The 16,831-nt window shown below is 32.3% G+C and overlaps 1 protein-coding gene across 3 annotated transcripts; it reads right to left on the reverse strand.

Annotated features, from left to right (window-relative positions):
* Nucleotides 1-6,723: 6,723 nt before the first annotated feature.
* On the reverse strand, nt 6,724-10,508 carry LOC114743901 (uncharacterized). 3 transcript variants are annotated; one of them, XM_028932102.1, is made up of 3 exons: nt 10,251-10,508; nt 7,980-8,050; nt 6,724-6,968 (listed from the first exon to the last, which is right to left on the reverse strand). In XM_028932102.1, exons 1-3 carry the CDS (start codon nt 10,464-10,466, stop codon nt 6,938-6,940), a joined length of 318 nt encoding a protein of 105 aa, XP_028787935.1. In that variant the 5' UTR covers nt 10,467-10,508; the 3' UTR covers nt 6,724-6,937. The 3 variants fall into 3 exon arrangements, with proteins under 3 accessions (XP_028787935.1, XP_028787936.1, XP_028787937.1); XM_028932103.1 differs by having other exon boundaries at nt 6,959-7,041; XM_028932104.1 differs by lacking the exon at nt 6,724-6,968 and adding an exon at nt 6,976-7,086.
* Between the last annotated feature and the right edge of the window lie 6,323 nt (nt 10,509-16,831).

Here is a 16,831-nt window from a genome sequence, read left to right on the forward strand (position 1 = left end):
CGTTGTGGTTTTGGGTTGGGGGGGGGGGGGGAACCAAGTTACATGTAGGTTTTCAGAAATAAACCGAGATATTAATTCGTGTTCTATTTGTTCTAATGTAATTAAACTGTAATGGTGGTCATAAGATTCGTGAATGTGTTATTTTGAGTGTTGGAATTTCATATAATGCAAGAAGTACGGAGTTAAAAAAAAGTGAAATTATTTTACCATTCTAACAAAAATTTTAGGAAGTACGTGTTAACGCCCGAGCACTGTAAGCGGTTCCAAGTAGAAAATTTCATTGTTTATGGTTGATGCCTTAACTTTTCGCTCAACAAAAAGTGGTCGATGTATTAAGTTGGAGGGCATTTTATGATATGAGATTTTTTTTTTATATTAAAAATGTGAGTTATATGGGTTAACTTGCTCAATTCGTTTCTTTTGCGGGCTTTGTATTGAAGTGGTACTTTTTGGTCTGGGGTTGTGAAAGTATTGTTTCTAGTTCGCATTAAAAAAAAAAAAATCCCAATTCACTAACAAAAATAGGTTGAGTTGAGTTAGTTTGATCATACTCAAGGATTTCCAAGTGAAGCTTGAACCCAATTTAATCTATCAACTTGAGGGATTTAATGTGTCAGTCATCCAAGCACAAGTTACTTGGATGGCACAATCATCTATACGTATTGACCAAATAATGAATTTGTTCCCGAGAAATAATTGTGGTTTAACATTACATATCTATTACAAATGTAGACATTGATAAACAACCATGTGATCCACACTTTAATTTGGGCATTTGTGCCCAAAAAACAACCACGATGGATAAATCATGAGGGGAAACAAATGACAACTTTTTTCAATGCAAAGAAATAAGTCTAATCACATAAAATGCGTCTCTAGAGGATGATCAATTGGTGGATTAATCGCGGAAGGGAGAAGGCTAATGAAAACTAAGCCTAGCCGTCACACACACACACACACACACGAATATGATAATCTGGCATATTATGTAATGGCTCTCTGTGGATTAGCAAGGGAGATTTCATTTTGAGGAGAAGCTAATCCTAATAACATTCTAAAGTTACTCATTCTCTTTAAGATGTCTTTATCGGATAAAATAATTTCTCTGTAGACTATTTGGTCACTGATGTGAACTAATTTTTTTCAATTAAAAAAAGTTTTTAGGTGCCTTGTACGTTATACTTTGTACTTCCGAAAGACTGCTTTCCATGTTTACTTAATATTCAGCTTCGATTAGTTTTTATGATGTGTTTGGTTTGGGGGGAATTATGTAAGGGAGGCGGAGTATAAAGAAGATTTTAATAAGTTCATTTTTCAAACAGGAAAATGGAACAGTGAGGCTGAAAATTTTTTAATTAATTTTTCTTGCTTTTTTATCTCTTGCATCTCTTCCTGAAAATTGTGCAACTCCAATACCCTTTTTTTCTTTTTTTCCAAAATTGAACCTATTAAATCCCCCCTCCCTTCCAATCCCCTCAAACCCCTGTCATCGGCATATCACAAGACAATCTATGCAATAGACATTTCACCGAAATAACAAAAAGAATCTAACGTAGTATTCGCTCTAATAAACCGTAAGAGTTTTTTTAAAAACACTGATAAACCATAAGAAATTTATTAATATAGATAAATGCCAGTGATGTTTGAATGCCGCAAATAATTTGTTGATTTTTTTGGGGGCAGGAAACAACTCCAACTCGTATTACTATATAAACCGAATCTCTACAGAAGCACAAAAGGTGCAGGGTTGGCAATAAAAAAACAAGAAGTCCAAGCCCAAAAATTCAAAATCTCGAAAAGCATATTGGCAAGAAGAGACCATAGAAACCTCAAATTCATTGTTGGACAAACATGATTCCTTCCTTCTTACTGATGCTTTCTTTCTTGCTATCGCTGATGATTGAACTTCCTAGTTCCTTCTTTGAAGCAAAACCTCACAGACCAACCCTGGACGCAATCCCTTGGACAAACAAAATCAATGATGGCCTGCAGATGTTAACTGCAAAATGAAATGTACAAGGAAATATACCATAGCTTCAGTGCTTTACCAAGCTTTCCCCCACTTTCTTTTGGTTCTATTTCTATGTTTTGCTACAATTTGTGCAACTGAAGAACGAATCTTCAGCCTTTCAACCACAAATTTCATCTCCTCTTTCCCTATTTTACAACTCAGTAAAACAATTCCAAAGAGAAAGCCTAAAATCCATTCCTTGAATGCTTTCCTTCGCCATAGCTGAATAATAGAAAGTCCGACAAGGCTAAAACATGAGACCATCAGAAACATGTCTAGCTCCATAAATTTCCAACACATCAGAGTACCACAGACTAATAATAAAATAAACCACGATTGTTTTCCACTCGATTGTTTCTTCCTTCTCCATCCATTCAAAACTCCCCCTCTAAGAACTCTTTGGAGTTCGGATAAAATCCCTTTTCCATCTCTTTGGGCAAATTCTCCGATAAGAGAATTTAAGGGTTGCGGTAAGATATTGAGATTCAATGCAACCATGGACGCTAGCTCAAGCATCAATTTTTTTGATGAATGAGAGCCCCCTCGCCTTCCAGTCTTTCTAGCGCATATAACTGGTACCCGAATCAAAGAGAGAAAACAGTGATGGTTTGCTACAGAGATGGAATCGCAGAGACGATAATTTGTTATGCTACTTGTGCGTGATACAATTGGGTGATTGCAGTCGCTTTTGAAGACGCTCACTGAAGATAATCCCAACGCCATTAATCGGATTTCAGAAACACACAAAACAAAACAGCAACACTGCAATAAGAAGACAAGAATATTAGGGGCAATTACAGCAGAATCGCAAAAGGTAGGAACCTACTAGTTCCATGTAATTCCATGTAACTAATAAACAAAACTTTGCAAGATATCTCCACAAATGTACGACGAACATTTCAACAATACAGCTTTTGACATTTGATACCTTATGAACAAAGTCTCCTGGATAACCTATAGCGGCTAGGAAACGTGTCATATAAACCATGTGTGCAAATTTTTGGGGTCCAAGGGCATGTCTAATGAGAACATGGTAAAACTTCTGGCCTACATAAATTAAGACCAAATAATCTCAAATCGATGTAGTATAGGCCTCCCTGGATGAACTAAAGTGAAAGCACTTTATGGTGTTCATATTTTCTTTCTTACAATCAAGAAAGTTCAAACAACGCCTGCACATCAAAAGATAAAGGGATTTGGATCCCTCAATTGAAATAAGTTAGCGATTAGATGCTAATCTAACGGTGTTGAGAATGAGTTGTAAATTGATTTTAAAAAATGCTTTTCATCGTAACTCCTCTTTCGACACTTAAATCTAACGGTTAATAAGCCGGTTGAATTCCGAGATGAAGTGCTCAGAAACCCGATATACAGAAACGAAAGTTAAACCCAAAATTAGAAGCAATTCAAATCCTCTATGTTCACTAGACTGACAAGAATAAAGAGTGAAATTTGTATTACATTGAGAGGAAAATTATATAAAAAAACGAATGTACTCAATCACATTGTCAATTTAAATGCAGGCAAAGCATTATAAGCGCAGAGAATTCGTATTGAATATGGAAAAAAAAAAACAAATTCCTAGATAAGTTTAGTGACTCACATTGAATTTTCCACAATGGAAGATGAGAAAAACCAGAACACCAGGGGTTTTGAAGTTTACGATGCGGATCGGGAGGACCAGAGAGAGTATGGGGGTGGGAGGGAGGCGGGGGCAGCGATGGTTGCTCCGTCGTTGGCGGTGGAGGAAGAAGAATACTTAGGTGTGATGCCCATGCAACGGGCACTTAACTACTGAAAATCGATAAAATGGCAGCGAACCAGAAACTAGGCTTTGGCAGTAGCAGAAACAGAAGGGGGAAACTAAAGAGACGAAATTTGGGTCATTCAAATTTTAAAGTCGTTTTAACGGAAGGGGAAGAAGATTAAATTTGGGCTTTTCAAATTTCAATGTCGTTTTTTAAAAAGGAAAAAACAAAATATCTCAACCGCTCATCTGGTAATCCAATGGTAGAGAAGAGATAGGAGAAAATTAAGAGAAAAAGAAGACGAGGAGAGGATTCGCATGTCTGTATCACGTAGCATAGATCAACTTCCAGTGAGTATCAACTCAGATTCTCCCACCCGGTACGCTTCTTTTCTTTGTTTTTTTCCCTTTTTTCTTTTTTCTTTTCCTTTCTTTTCTTTTTCTTTCTCCCCAGCCAGGAGACCTCTCATTCGTAATTGAATAAATCTGTAATTGGCATAGTTTCATATTTTAATATAAAAGTTAGTTAAATAATTTGAGTAGATTAAGAAAATAATTTAATTTAATTATTTATAATAAATAGGTATTGTATTTTTTAAAATATTCTTGCTAATCAAGTTTATTGGGCTAGAAAGACTATCTCAAAAAAATGGATAAATATAAAAAATAAAGTAAATTGAGGTCTTATATTTAAGATCAAAATAAAAATAAAATAAGATCTTATATTAAGGACCCGAAAAATAGTAATTCACATCATTTAGATGTTTTTAAAACAATGAGAAAAGTATAATGAGTTTCTAAAAAAAAATGATTACAAAACAAGTCTCAAAAGTTAGCATTTTCTATTCTGGAACTTATCATTATAAGCTTAGGTTGTTATTGAGACTTTTTAGTTATTATTTTTTTCTTCGAGACTTTATTGTAATTCTATCTAAAATAAACCATATACCCTGTTTTTGAGTGGTAGCCGTCTTATTCCTGTAAAAAGGAAAAAAAACACAAATTTAATTTAAAAACGTACACTTGTTGGGGGAGAAAAATCCTTTAGGTCTCGTTTGGTACAAAGCATTAAAAATAAGGAATTGAGATTGGGATTGAGATTGCAATTAAGAAAAATCATTAAAATAATATTTAATATGAGTAATTACTTGTTATATGGGACTAGGAAAACTCATTGAGATGGGATTGGGAAATACCACATTTTTTCATGGTACTTCTCAATCCCACATACATGGATTTGACTAATTCTTTACAATAAGTAATCTCTTATACTAAATTTTTTTTTAGTAGATTTTATCAATCCCAATTACAATCCTCACTCTTAATTTTCAATATTTGTTACCAAACGATACCTTAATGCCCTCGACCCTCGACTGGTTTACCACTTGCGCGGATAAAAAAACTGAGCCAAAGAAGCCCAAGGTCAAGATATTGTGTTGGATACCTGTTATTTAGCCCCCAAAAAAAAAGTTAAAACAGACCATATCCTTATAAGGGGCGAGAAGGATTGATCGCATAAAATTAATTTATATATTAGATTTTTTACATTGTGATTTATAAAATTGATTATATAGAATCTCCTTTGAATAGCTTATGGCTAAACCAATGTTTTAGCTCAAAAATAAATTTTATCAAAATCAAAGAGTTTTGCCACATATGATTGATTGAAAATTCAATCCAAACAGCTGGTGTTTGGTAACTTATTAGATAACTATAGTTTTGAATTCATAATTGATTTTGATATGGGTGTTTGATTTTGTGTTCATAATTAATTTTAGCATGTATAGGAGTGTTTGGATGTTAAAAAAAACATAATTGTGGCTTTTATAAAATTTAGATTAATATCATTTTTAATTCTTAACATTTAGTTTCATTTTGATTTTAGTCTCTCAAATTTGAAATCAGTGAATTCAATCCCTTAAATTTAATTTCATTCTTCTCTGGCTAAAGATTTTTGGTCCCTAGAATCGTTTGATCTGTTGAATTTTAGTGACCAAAACTTTTTAAAAAAAAATCAAGAACTACAGATAATATTAACTCTATAATTAATTATGAAAGATATCTCACATCCGACAGAAGTGAGAAATAGGTCTCTCCACATTCCTTTTCCTCCACTTCCACACACGTTTCATTTTAATTATGACATTGAAATTTGAATATTAACTTTTCATAGTTTATAAAATAATTTTATCAAATTATTTTCCTTAACTTGTATCAATATTTATCATACTTTTATTGTTCCTAACCATCCTTTTAAAGGTGTTCAAGTTCTCTAACTATAATAATAAAATAAAATTCCTAAATTATCCGTGTGATGTGATAATGTTAAGACTTTGATTTGTCCAACAAAACCCTTCTGCGGATAACTACAACAGTGAGTGAAACAACAACTGCCTTTCATGACATCTAGCTGAGATGAGTAGTTGTTGACACTTTTAACTCAACTGTGCAAGATCTTTTTTTTTATTTTTTATGAAAAGAATATAAGAGAATGTAAATATGAAGAACGATACCAATTAAAATATAGCATGAACATACGTTTTTTTAATTCAATTTGGAGACAATATCGATTAGGATTCATTTGTTATGTCAAATACATTTTTTTCTTCTGGAAAACAAATTAAGTATTTCAACTTAAATAATGCATTGTTTTCAACTTAAGGACGACTAGATTATTTCATTTCTTTATTTATTTTTATTTTTCAACTTGCCCCTATCTCTAACTTTTGCATTGCATGGGTACATTGACGTAAGTATAGAATGAACTCTATTATCTAAGTTAAATTTAATTGAAGGTAAAATGTATAAAAAAATAATATTAATTATAAGTTGTGAACACTGCAACTTATCTTGAGAATGACATTCTACTTACTCATAAAAAAGCAAAAAGATAATCCCAAAGCCAACTAATCATCAAATAATAACCAATCAATCATGTAGGTCAAGGAGTCATATCATAACATAATTACTACATTGCAAGAGTTATGTGGGACTAATAAACACTTGAAACTGAGCTAACAAATGTCCAAGAGATTGAGGACATAATTAATAAAATTTGCTCGCGGCTAAGGGTAAAAATTGAGCAAAACAATAATGAAACCCAATGCACCGAACAAGCATTCAGTGGTTGAGCTAAGGATGGTGAAGTGCATGACACATTAGAAATTCAAGGTTCCTTGTCAGGCAACTTTATTTGTTGAAGCCTTCATTCTGTAAAGGAGGAAACCACCCAATTACCAGTGACATTCATGACTGAATCTTTTGTCATGAATCATCCAGATCTCTAAATAGACCCAAAGAAATATGCAATAGTCACTACGTGGAGGACCTACCAAAAAAGAGAGAACACCATAAACACACAAGACCATGCCCCAGCATACACACACAAAAAGAACAAGTCCGGGAGGTATTCAAGAAAGGAAATAAACTATTCATTCTCCGTGTGTGTGTGTGTGTGTGTGTGTGTTTTTAATTTTTCTTGAATTAGAGGAGCAAGCACTAACAGATAATGAACCCATGATCTTCTACTTACAGGGAGCACCCATGCCACTGGGCTATAAGGCCATTGGCTCCATGCGCATATATTAATATGATATTATTTGACATGCTTATCCACTACATTCTGCCAACCTTAATAGTTGTTACACAGGCACACCTATACAATACCTTACTCGATAATATTAAATGCGAGGTTTACAATATTCCTAATATGAAGAGAACAACAACAGCTTATTCATCCATTTACGCACATGCACATATGCTGCACAGCTCCAAAACCATGAATAAAATGGCTCCACCTTAAAGGCCTACATATCAGCTTTTTATTTTCTTTTTCTTTTTCTCTTGTTTGCTGGCCGTTTTTTCCAGATCACTACATGGTTCATACTCCATTCCCCCTTTGTAATAAGTTCTATCTTACATATTGACAATGTGAATTTTATGTACATGTATTGGAACTTCAATTTTCAAAGACAAACTACAGTCACAACTTTTTTGGGCACACTCTTCAGACCACCTAGATGAGTGGTAAAGAAGATGTTGGAAATAAGACATTCAAGTGTATTTTGCATTCTATCCCTGAGGGGGATTATTGACATATCAATTTCTTCTTTCTTTCCGCAATAGTTGTTGAATATGCACAGCTAATCATTTCAATAAGCAGTTAGCCAAACACTGACAAAATTTCTACATCAAGTATCAACATGAATATAGAATATTTACTTATCCTGCGCTCGTGGAGGTAGCCCAAGTCTTTTTCTTATATTTGCACCTACTTGCATGACATCTTCCACCTAAAAACGAGAGAAGTAAATTACTCAGATGCTTGAGGGAATGAAACATCTAAGAATGGCTCAAAATAAAAGATTTCTTTGATTAAAAACAATTATGTGATGACATGGCCAGTGGGGGCACAAAGTTAATTCCAAGTGCCATTTTCCAATATTTTCCAGCTACACATAAGACCACCATAAAAGTCACTCGAGCCAGGATCAGTCTGTACCATTGGATACCAAATAGTTGTACCAAAAAAATAAGTTAGAAAAGGCAAATGGATGCCCCAAAATTTGATTTTCCTTTTTACCTCTTGCCCAACAATATTTTATACCAGCTTTGAATCATTCATGCCAAAAGGCCAAATGAGACAACCGAGCATTGGACAACTTTTCCTGACTGGGGAAAAATGAATAACTGAAGACACTTCATGTTCCCAAACAGAAGAATAAAATGAATTACAGATAACCAGACCCTAAATCTGGACTAAGTAGGATGAAGATAAATCAACTAGAAGCTCAGCCCAGCTTACATCATAAGAAAGCAATTGATTTATACCTAAAATATTTTTCAGTTTTTGGCCCATTTGTCAACTTCATCTTCGACATGAGGGACGGTAAAATTACACCTGAAAACCATGAGTTTAATGCTAAGCTCACAACTGGAGCCAAAGTTATATTTTTCCTAACGCACATATTTTTAGATGCTTAATATAAAATCAACCCAGCCCTCGTTTGATGTCACACAATTAAGTCACCTAGTTGACCTATTTTTGTTTTAGACACAGTTCTAGCTTCTTCTTGTTTTTTTTTTTTTTTTTTTTGAGTACATATCTGTATTATTTCTCAACGTGTCACTATTGCTAGGTCTTAATTCAAAGGATAAGCCCATCAAGAAGGAAGGCAGTTAGGTGAGTGTTGGTTACACTCTCAAAGAAGGTATATGCCAGGGAAAAATATATTATGAAAGAAGTTTAAAAATCTAAACCAGAACCAACAAAATATGTAAAGCCAGGTTTGATAGCTAGATATCATTCAAGGTAAAGAACAGAACGTAGATGAGATAGGGAAACGATAGCTTTAAACACTACTTTTAATATAGTTCAATGAAAAAATTGGCCTACTTTCAATCCCATCAATTCCCAAAGCTTTTTCATTATAACAAGAAGTTATACGAGACCTCAGGGCTTGTTTCACCAACCCACGAGCTACTGATCACAACAGATAGCCTTCATGTGCCTGCTTACCACACCAACTGACAAAGAAACCCTATTTTCTCCCACTAAAAAGCTTGGACTAGTGTATTCTAGGAAATAAAAATGACCCAAATTTATTACCGATAAAAGATGACCCAAAGCAATGTAGGGTCTCTCATAGTATGAAAAAAATCCCTATGTGGAGCTGATAATATGATTACAAACTATGACAAGGATTGCTCAAGAACAAAATGGAGAAGGAACAGAAATCATAGATGTTTCTTAAAAGAATGATCCAGTTTTGCTCAAGACATAAAGCTGATTGCGTTGGATGCTCCTCCACTTAATCACATATCTCGAGCAAAACTTTATCATTCTTTGAAAACCTTTAGGATTCTTATTCCTAGATCATATACTTCATGCGGCAAAAAGTGCAGGAAATAGTTCGTTTTTATTGACTGAGAACAGGATAATTGTTTCAATTATTCACATCAGTTCTGGAATTCAGCAAACTCATCATCTTTAAAGCAATGAAGCGATTCACCGATTGTTCATGTCCTCCATCCTTGGGAATTAAGCATTTGTGTTCACAAATAGTAGGGAGTATTAAAAGAAATGGCCGAAAAGAATGCCGAAATTTGACATCACTAATAAGGAACCAAATAGAAATTAAGAATGGAATAGAAGAGAGAACTGAGATTGATAGATTCCCCATAGCTGAAAATCTTAGTGAGTTAATACAAGTTACGATCTTTATTACATTTCGGACAACCTCTTAACAAACACATGCTAACTTATCTACATCACGCAGACCATGTCTACTATAGAGCATCTCATTACAAACAATCAACACAACTATCAATTATGTATCAAGATTCTTACTTGAAATCACCAGCCAAAAGTAAATTAAAAAAAAAAACACACACACACACACACTCTCATTATCGCCCAGATTACTGGAATTTCAGCCACTGAATCGGAACAAAACCATGAGACATTTTATTAGATAGGGAAATAGATGATACCCTATGGATCCCGTGAGCTTGAAGGACACCGAACGAGGCGGAGGCGGCGGCGCCGACGAAGAGAGATGCAACGGCGAAGGCCTTGAATGGCATGAGGCGTGAATCTCCGGCACATCCTTTAGCGTAAGAACGTATGCCCCATCCGAACTGAGTCGCACTTGCAAGAGCCCACCACCAGTGATGCCGATCACCACCGCCAACGACGGCTCCGTCCATCTGATCCAATCCCTCGTCGATCCCGCTTAGCACCTCGACCCCGGGAACGAACGAACTCGATCACAGAACATGGGCCTCAAAGGCATTTTGGGCTTTGCACTCCGTTTTTGGGCCTTTCTGTTGGATTTAATTTTGAATAAAATTTAGTCCTCACTAGCAACTACTTAAAAAATTATAGCCTTATGATATGTAAGCTCCCATAAGTTATGGGTTTGATCTTACGTGTAATCTCAGATTGTCCCTTTAAATTCCAAAATATATATATATAAAGGCTAATTAGTTAGCTCTTATATTGAGTAGTGAGGACTAAATTTAATATTATTATATTCGATCCTTAATACAACAGCTAGTTTAACTTTGGATTTGTCCTAGATAGAATACTCCAATCTACTTTATCTCTTATATTTATCTATTTTTTCAAAAGTTTTTGTAGTAGTTACAAATTTAAAATTTTTATCACATGGTAGCTCTAAAAAATATATATAATTAGCAAGGGTATTTTAGAGAAAACAATATATATTTATTATAAATAATTAACTTAACTAATTTTTTTTACTTTAATTAAATTAGTCAGTCAGTTCTTCTACTAAGAACCGGAAGTAATAGTTAGTTATGCACCGTCCGTTCAGCGGATACTTAGGTAAACGTGTGAGAGTCTATTTAGCATTTTGCTTGCATGGATCTAATATGTGAGTGAAGGTGCTAACCACAATTCCTTGTGTCTATTCTAGTAAACGCGCTTTTACTCCTCAAACTCAGACTTGTATATACCAATAGGCATGAGTGGTTTTTGATTAATTTCTTTGTTTAGTGATAGCAAGCTAGTGGCGAAGGTTAATTCAATTCTTAGTTATTCTTAGCTGTCAAAATTATGGGAATCAAACACGAATACAAGCTATGGTTCCCGTTTTGTCTTTTTAAGAAAGATAAGCGAAATGGTGTTTTGATTAATGCTTATATGGCAATACGCAATTTGAAAGAGAAGCTAATGATGGCGGCATAGAGAATCTTCACGTATATATGATAGAGTGGCATAATTTAGTGCAATGGTTTATTTTGTATCTTATTCTTGACCCTTTTTTTGTACTGGTTCGCTCAAGTTGAACTGGAAAAAAAATAGTTGATTTGCCAAAAAGAGAGTAGTTTATTTGCTCTTAATACAGTGGGATTTATGATTAATATTGGGTTTGTGGTAATGATTGCATCTACGATTTCTTTTCTCTGTGTGAAATTTCTCCCTCAATTAATTATATCTTTAATTGGCATTAAACCGTTGCTTTGGCCGGAGCTTTTCAATCCTGATTTAAAGTGTATAAAAAAAACATATGAGAAGAGTTTTGTCTAATTATATAAATGTATCCAAACAAATATCACCATATATGAGTACGTTTGTGTGTGGTGCGGGAGAGAATAGACGTACACACCAAATTGGTATTATGAACAATGGTACTGCCGTTACTGTTTGGTTTCTTTGATAGGAAATGTTTAATCTTGTGATAATTTCTTTTATTGATGTCTGGTCCTTGCTCCTATAAACGAAAATTGATGTTGGTAGTATAGCCGGGTTAATTGTTGGATTTGTCCTCTTTTGACTAGTCGGCTGGATTGGTTTGAAATTATTATTATTTATTATTATATTACCCTCATCATAATCCTTCTTATTTACTTGAGGAAATATCGTTTGTACCTTTCTCACTTTTGAACACATCAATTGATTATACCATTCAACTAGAACGCAATACTACAAATAATTGATGCCCCACTCCAATTCATGCTCATCCTTTTCACCACTCTCTCTACCTTTTCCACCTTCTCATGTGGCCACAAAGACTTGGCTTTCTTGGTTGTTATGTCACAATCTTTGACACTATAAAATTTTTTCAACAATTATCACATCTCTTCTTTTCATTGCTTTTTGACAAGTCTCTCCTGTGCTCAGTGCTAACAACCATTAATTTGCACATAAATATGGTGGATTATATTCAATTAATAACTACATGTGAGTCTGATTTTCTACATGAAATCTCATCAATAAAAGATATTATTCAAAAGTGATATGAATAATTTAGCTAATAAGTTGTGGGCTATAAGGTGATAAGTGACCTCACTCTATGAAAAAAGAATTTATATATAATACAAGTTCAAATTTTGAGAAGCCTATTTGTTGAAAGATATGAAAACTCTCTGTATTTTAAATCTCAAGTGAAATTAATCTCAAATCCAAAATGATTGAAGATATCTTTAATCAAATAAAAAATGATATGAATAATGTGATTAAAATTTGATGATCAGTTAATATATTTAAAGGCAAACCCACTTGTTAGAAAGAGTTGCTATTGCATATGTATGTTTCCACAAAAATCATCAATTTTTCTGTCATCTTATTAGCAATATCTCTATAAGAAAAACACCGATTTCGATCCTTTCTCTATATAGAAAAAAAAAGGGAGTAATAGTTGTGAAAAATTCAAGGAAACTCTTTATTAAAATATTGGTGAGGAAGGTGGATACTAATAAGTATATTTGAGACGAGAGAGATAATTAACTACAGCATTCTTATCCATTTTAACAATAATTAATAAATAGATTTTTTGCCAGCGAATTAATAAATAATTGGACCACCCAACATCAGCGTTTTGATATCAATAGTGCTTGATGTTTTCGCTCCTTACCTCTATTCATGCTCGTCTTTTTCTCCCACACATTTTTTCCCGCGGGGCCGCTCTCTATCCCTCCACACTCCACTGCACATAAAAAGACAAATCACGTTGGGAGAGATATTCATTGATGTTATAAATGAAAAGGAAAGACGTTCATTGCATTACTTATTTTCTTTTATTTATAATTATTTTCTTCCATTCATATAAATGTCGCTTTAAATGGAGCATCATGCTCCTTTTGGTTCATGATATAATACATTGATTAAAAGAAAATTATGATGCCAAATACTAAAAAAAGACAATAAAATATTCTAAAAAATGATAAATGATATTTTAGTGTTGGTGAATTTTAAAATCTCAAATTAGACCTCTTGTACTATTTTAAAATTTTTAAATATTGTGAAATAACACAAATTCCCTTCACTATTCTTTTTCTTTTCCTTTTTTTTTTGGTAAAGATTTGCCACCTCAGTATCCTCAGTCTGTTTCTAGCAGCTGGGGTTTTTGACGCCCCCATACCCTTCAATGGCGGCCACCAGAGCTCAGACAACATGTTGTGGACCTCCGATAACAATTTTTTCTTATGTATTAATTGCTTTTTTTTAACTATTGACTATATTTATTTCTAAAACTTGATGACTAATCTTGTTTAGCAATTGGATACTCTAGTATCATGATTGATTACTTTCATTTTAAAAAATTTGGTGACTACTTTTATTTAGTTGTTAATTATTCTAGTTTTGTTATTAACTATTTTTATTTCAAAACTTTAAAAAATACATTAAGTGTTGTTGGAGATCTAATAACTATTTTTATTTAGTTATTTACTATTTTTGTATAGCCAATAGTTATACAAAAATAATTACTGCAATGATCTCATTTTATAACATTTTAAAATTCAAAAATAGTACAATGGATCTTATTTAAAATTTTAAAATTCACCCACCCTGATTTGTCTTTTAGTATTTTTGAGAATATTTTATTATTTTTTTCTCAAAATATAAGACATCGTCAAGATAATCAATGTGATTTTTCACTTTTTGCTCCTATTAAATATAGGAGAGAGATGAGAAATAATAAAAGTATAATATTCAAGGTAACTTTATCATTTTTAAGGGGTGAAATAGGAAAAATCTATCATTTTAAAACAAATTTAATTATATAAAAAAAAAATTTAATTATTAAACTTTTATTTCTTGATATGTGAGAAAAGTTAACTAACTTCTTATATTGTGAATCGGAGTACAAAACAAAAAAGTCATTAAATAATCAAAATTGATTTTTTTAAAAAAAATGTCCTCTTTTTTTTTGGGAAAAAAGATAATTTTATTTAAACTAAAAGGAGTAATTGGGTGAAAAAAAAATATGATTTAAAAATATTTTTACGATATACGAAATAAATATATGAAAGAATTTTGTGTCGATTTGTGAAAAAGTGTTTTTAGAAAGCATTTTTAGCCAAATCCAAATGCCTTTTAAGTAAAACGGTTACACATAACAGTACACCCCCAATTTGTTTAAAAATGCCCCTTTATTTTAAGTTACTCTTTAAATCCATTGGGAAAAAAACATTTAATTCATTGGGATGAATTGGTGAAAAATATCGGAGTTTTTAGACAAATTAGATTGTCACACTAATTTTTATTTGTTTTTAATATGTATAAAAGTAGTCAAAAATGACATGCAGGATCAGAGTAGTTAAAGAAAAAGAACAAGGTCCTTAATGTATTTCAAATACTGTAATTATTTGTTGGCGGGTCCATGTATGACTGGTGGTCTATAGTTAAAATGTTCTCAATGAACTGACATGAAATAAAAATAAGCAAGTAGTTTTTAAACCAAAAAAAAAATTGAATGTTAAAAATTATTGAACAACTAATGAATTGAGTTTGGTGAAAAAAGCTAGTCTCTCACAAAGTAACAAATTATGATTTAAATTTTTACTCATATTTAATACCTAACAGTGTCTTGAATAAGAGAATACTGCGTTTAGGAGAAAAAAATGTTCAAAAGTTTTCCTTCTCACTTTATGATGTATAACATTCTCGACAACCTCAACTTGTCTTCCGATGTGCTCAGAAGCGTGAATTGAAGAACAGTTACTTTCAAAATAAAGGGAGAAATCTGATATTTTCACATAAAGGTGATATTAATTAATTAATCGTGTGTTGGTTCTTTCACATTTCCTCTGGTCCTGCGGAGAATTTGCCTTTGCAAAAAGAACGAAGACTAAAGTAGAAGAGAATAAGATGTCATCTCACAAGGGTGTTGAATAAAATTAATAGAATAGACTTACCATAGAATTACCTTAAAATCTTTATTATCTTAGGTGGGTTAATCATTCGGATGAATTCGGATCAAAACCTATTGATTACATATAATAAAACATTAAGTTTGATTACCAAAAAAAAAAAAATTCCAACACCTTAAGGACAAAGGGAGAGAAGAGAAGCACAAAGATATATTAAAGCCTATTCCCCTGACCTTAAATGTAAGAACTAGCCAGTAAGTTTATTTTGATTTTAAATATAAAATATAATCTAAATTTATATAATTTTTCTCTGAACTTTTTTTGTTGATGGCATATTATGAAGTTTTTGTTTCTAATAATATATATAGTTGAAAAATATGTTAATTAAATTATAACAAGTTATATCAGTGAAATTATAAATTAGCTAGTGTTTTGCATGCTAATCTTCAAGCTAGTTCTTTGTCCCCCCCGGGCCACGCTATTTCAAGTGATAAGAATAGGGTAAGATGCAGAAATAAATTAAGAATTTAAATCCTCTTAATGCAAAAAAAAAAAAAAGTCAATGCTTTGCTAATTAGGTGTTGATTTACATTTAAAGAGATCATGAAATGGTTAGTGAGGATATGAATGCTACGTGCCTCTAAACTTTATTGACCCAATTCATAAATTCCCGGGAATATGATGTTTCATATATTACGTATGCAAAAATTATAGAGATGTTGCCATTCACGTCGTCGGTCAATAATAAACTTAAATTATAAAAACATACTCCCCTTTCGATCTTTATTTAGCCTGGTAAAACTTTCTTTTTATTTAATGCATTTTGTCTGTGCTAAAAAGAAAACATATTCCCTCTAATCCTATTTGATTAATTTGGATTGATTATAAAAATTAAATAAATTAGGGAATTATAACAAATACGGATATGATTTTCTTAAAATACTTATATATACAATGTTAAATTATAAATCAGTTTATAAGTTAAAATAAATTATCTTAGAAAAAAATTAAGAAATAAAATAGGCTTATATGTTATATTTATGATTAAATTTTAACTTCTAATTATTTTTTATATTAGCATTATTCATCAAATAAATTCTTATTTAAAGAGAGGGGTAAGGGAGTGAGAAAATGAAATAGAATGGGTTGGAAATATATTTAAAATTAAAATAAAAATGACAGCAGATGAGGCGGCTAAGGGAGGGAGGATTTCGGCCCCAAGGAGGTCCAGCGTGTGGAACGAGGAGAGTATTTATTATTTTTCTGATCCTATTTATAAATTATTTTCAGCATGTTTTATATATACTAAAAAAAATTTTCAACCTCATTAACTCTCTTTAAAATTTAATAACTTTATAAATTTATTCCTATTTAATATACATTATATTTTATACTTTATGTAAACAAAGTTAACACAATAACAAATAAAAAGTAAAATTGTATATCTATACAAA

Source organism: Neltuma alba, unplaced genomic scaffold, assembly GCF_004799145.2.
Source record: "Neltuma alba isolate B1F8T4 unplaced genomic scaffold, ASM479914v2 tig00004173_pilon, whole genome shotgun sequence".
In the NCBI taxonomy this organism is placed as follows: Eukaryota; Viridiplantae; Streptophyta; class Magnoliopsida; order Fabales; family Fabaceae; genus Neltuma; species Neltuma alba.

Excerpts from the sequence above, each read along its gene's own strand:
- LOC114743901 (XM_028932102.1), bottom strand. The coding sequence starts at position 10,466 with ATGGACGGAGCCGTCGTTGGCGGTGGTGATCGGCATCACTGGTGGTGG. Across the intron at positions 8,051-10,250 it reads AAGCTCACGGGATCCATAGG|GTGGAAGATGTCATGCAAGT; the intron begins GTATCATCTATT and ends TCTCGTTTTTAG. Across the intron at positions 6,969-7,979 it reads CCTCCACGAGCGCAGGATAA|AATGAAGGCTTCAACAAATA; the intron begins GTAAATATTCTA and ends CCTCCTTTACAG.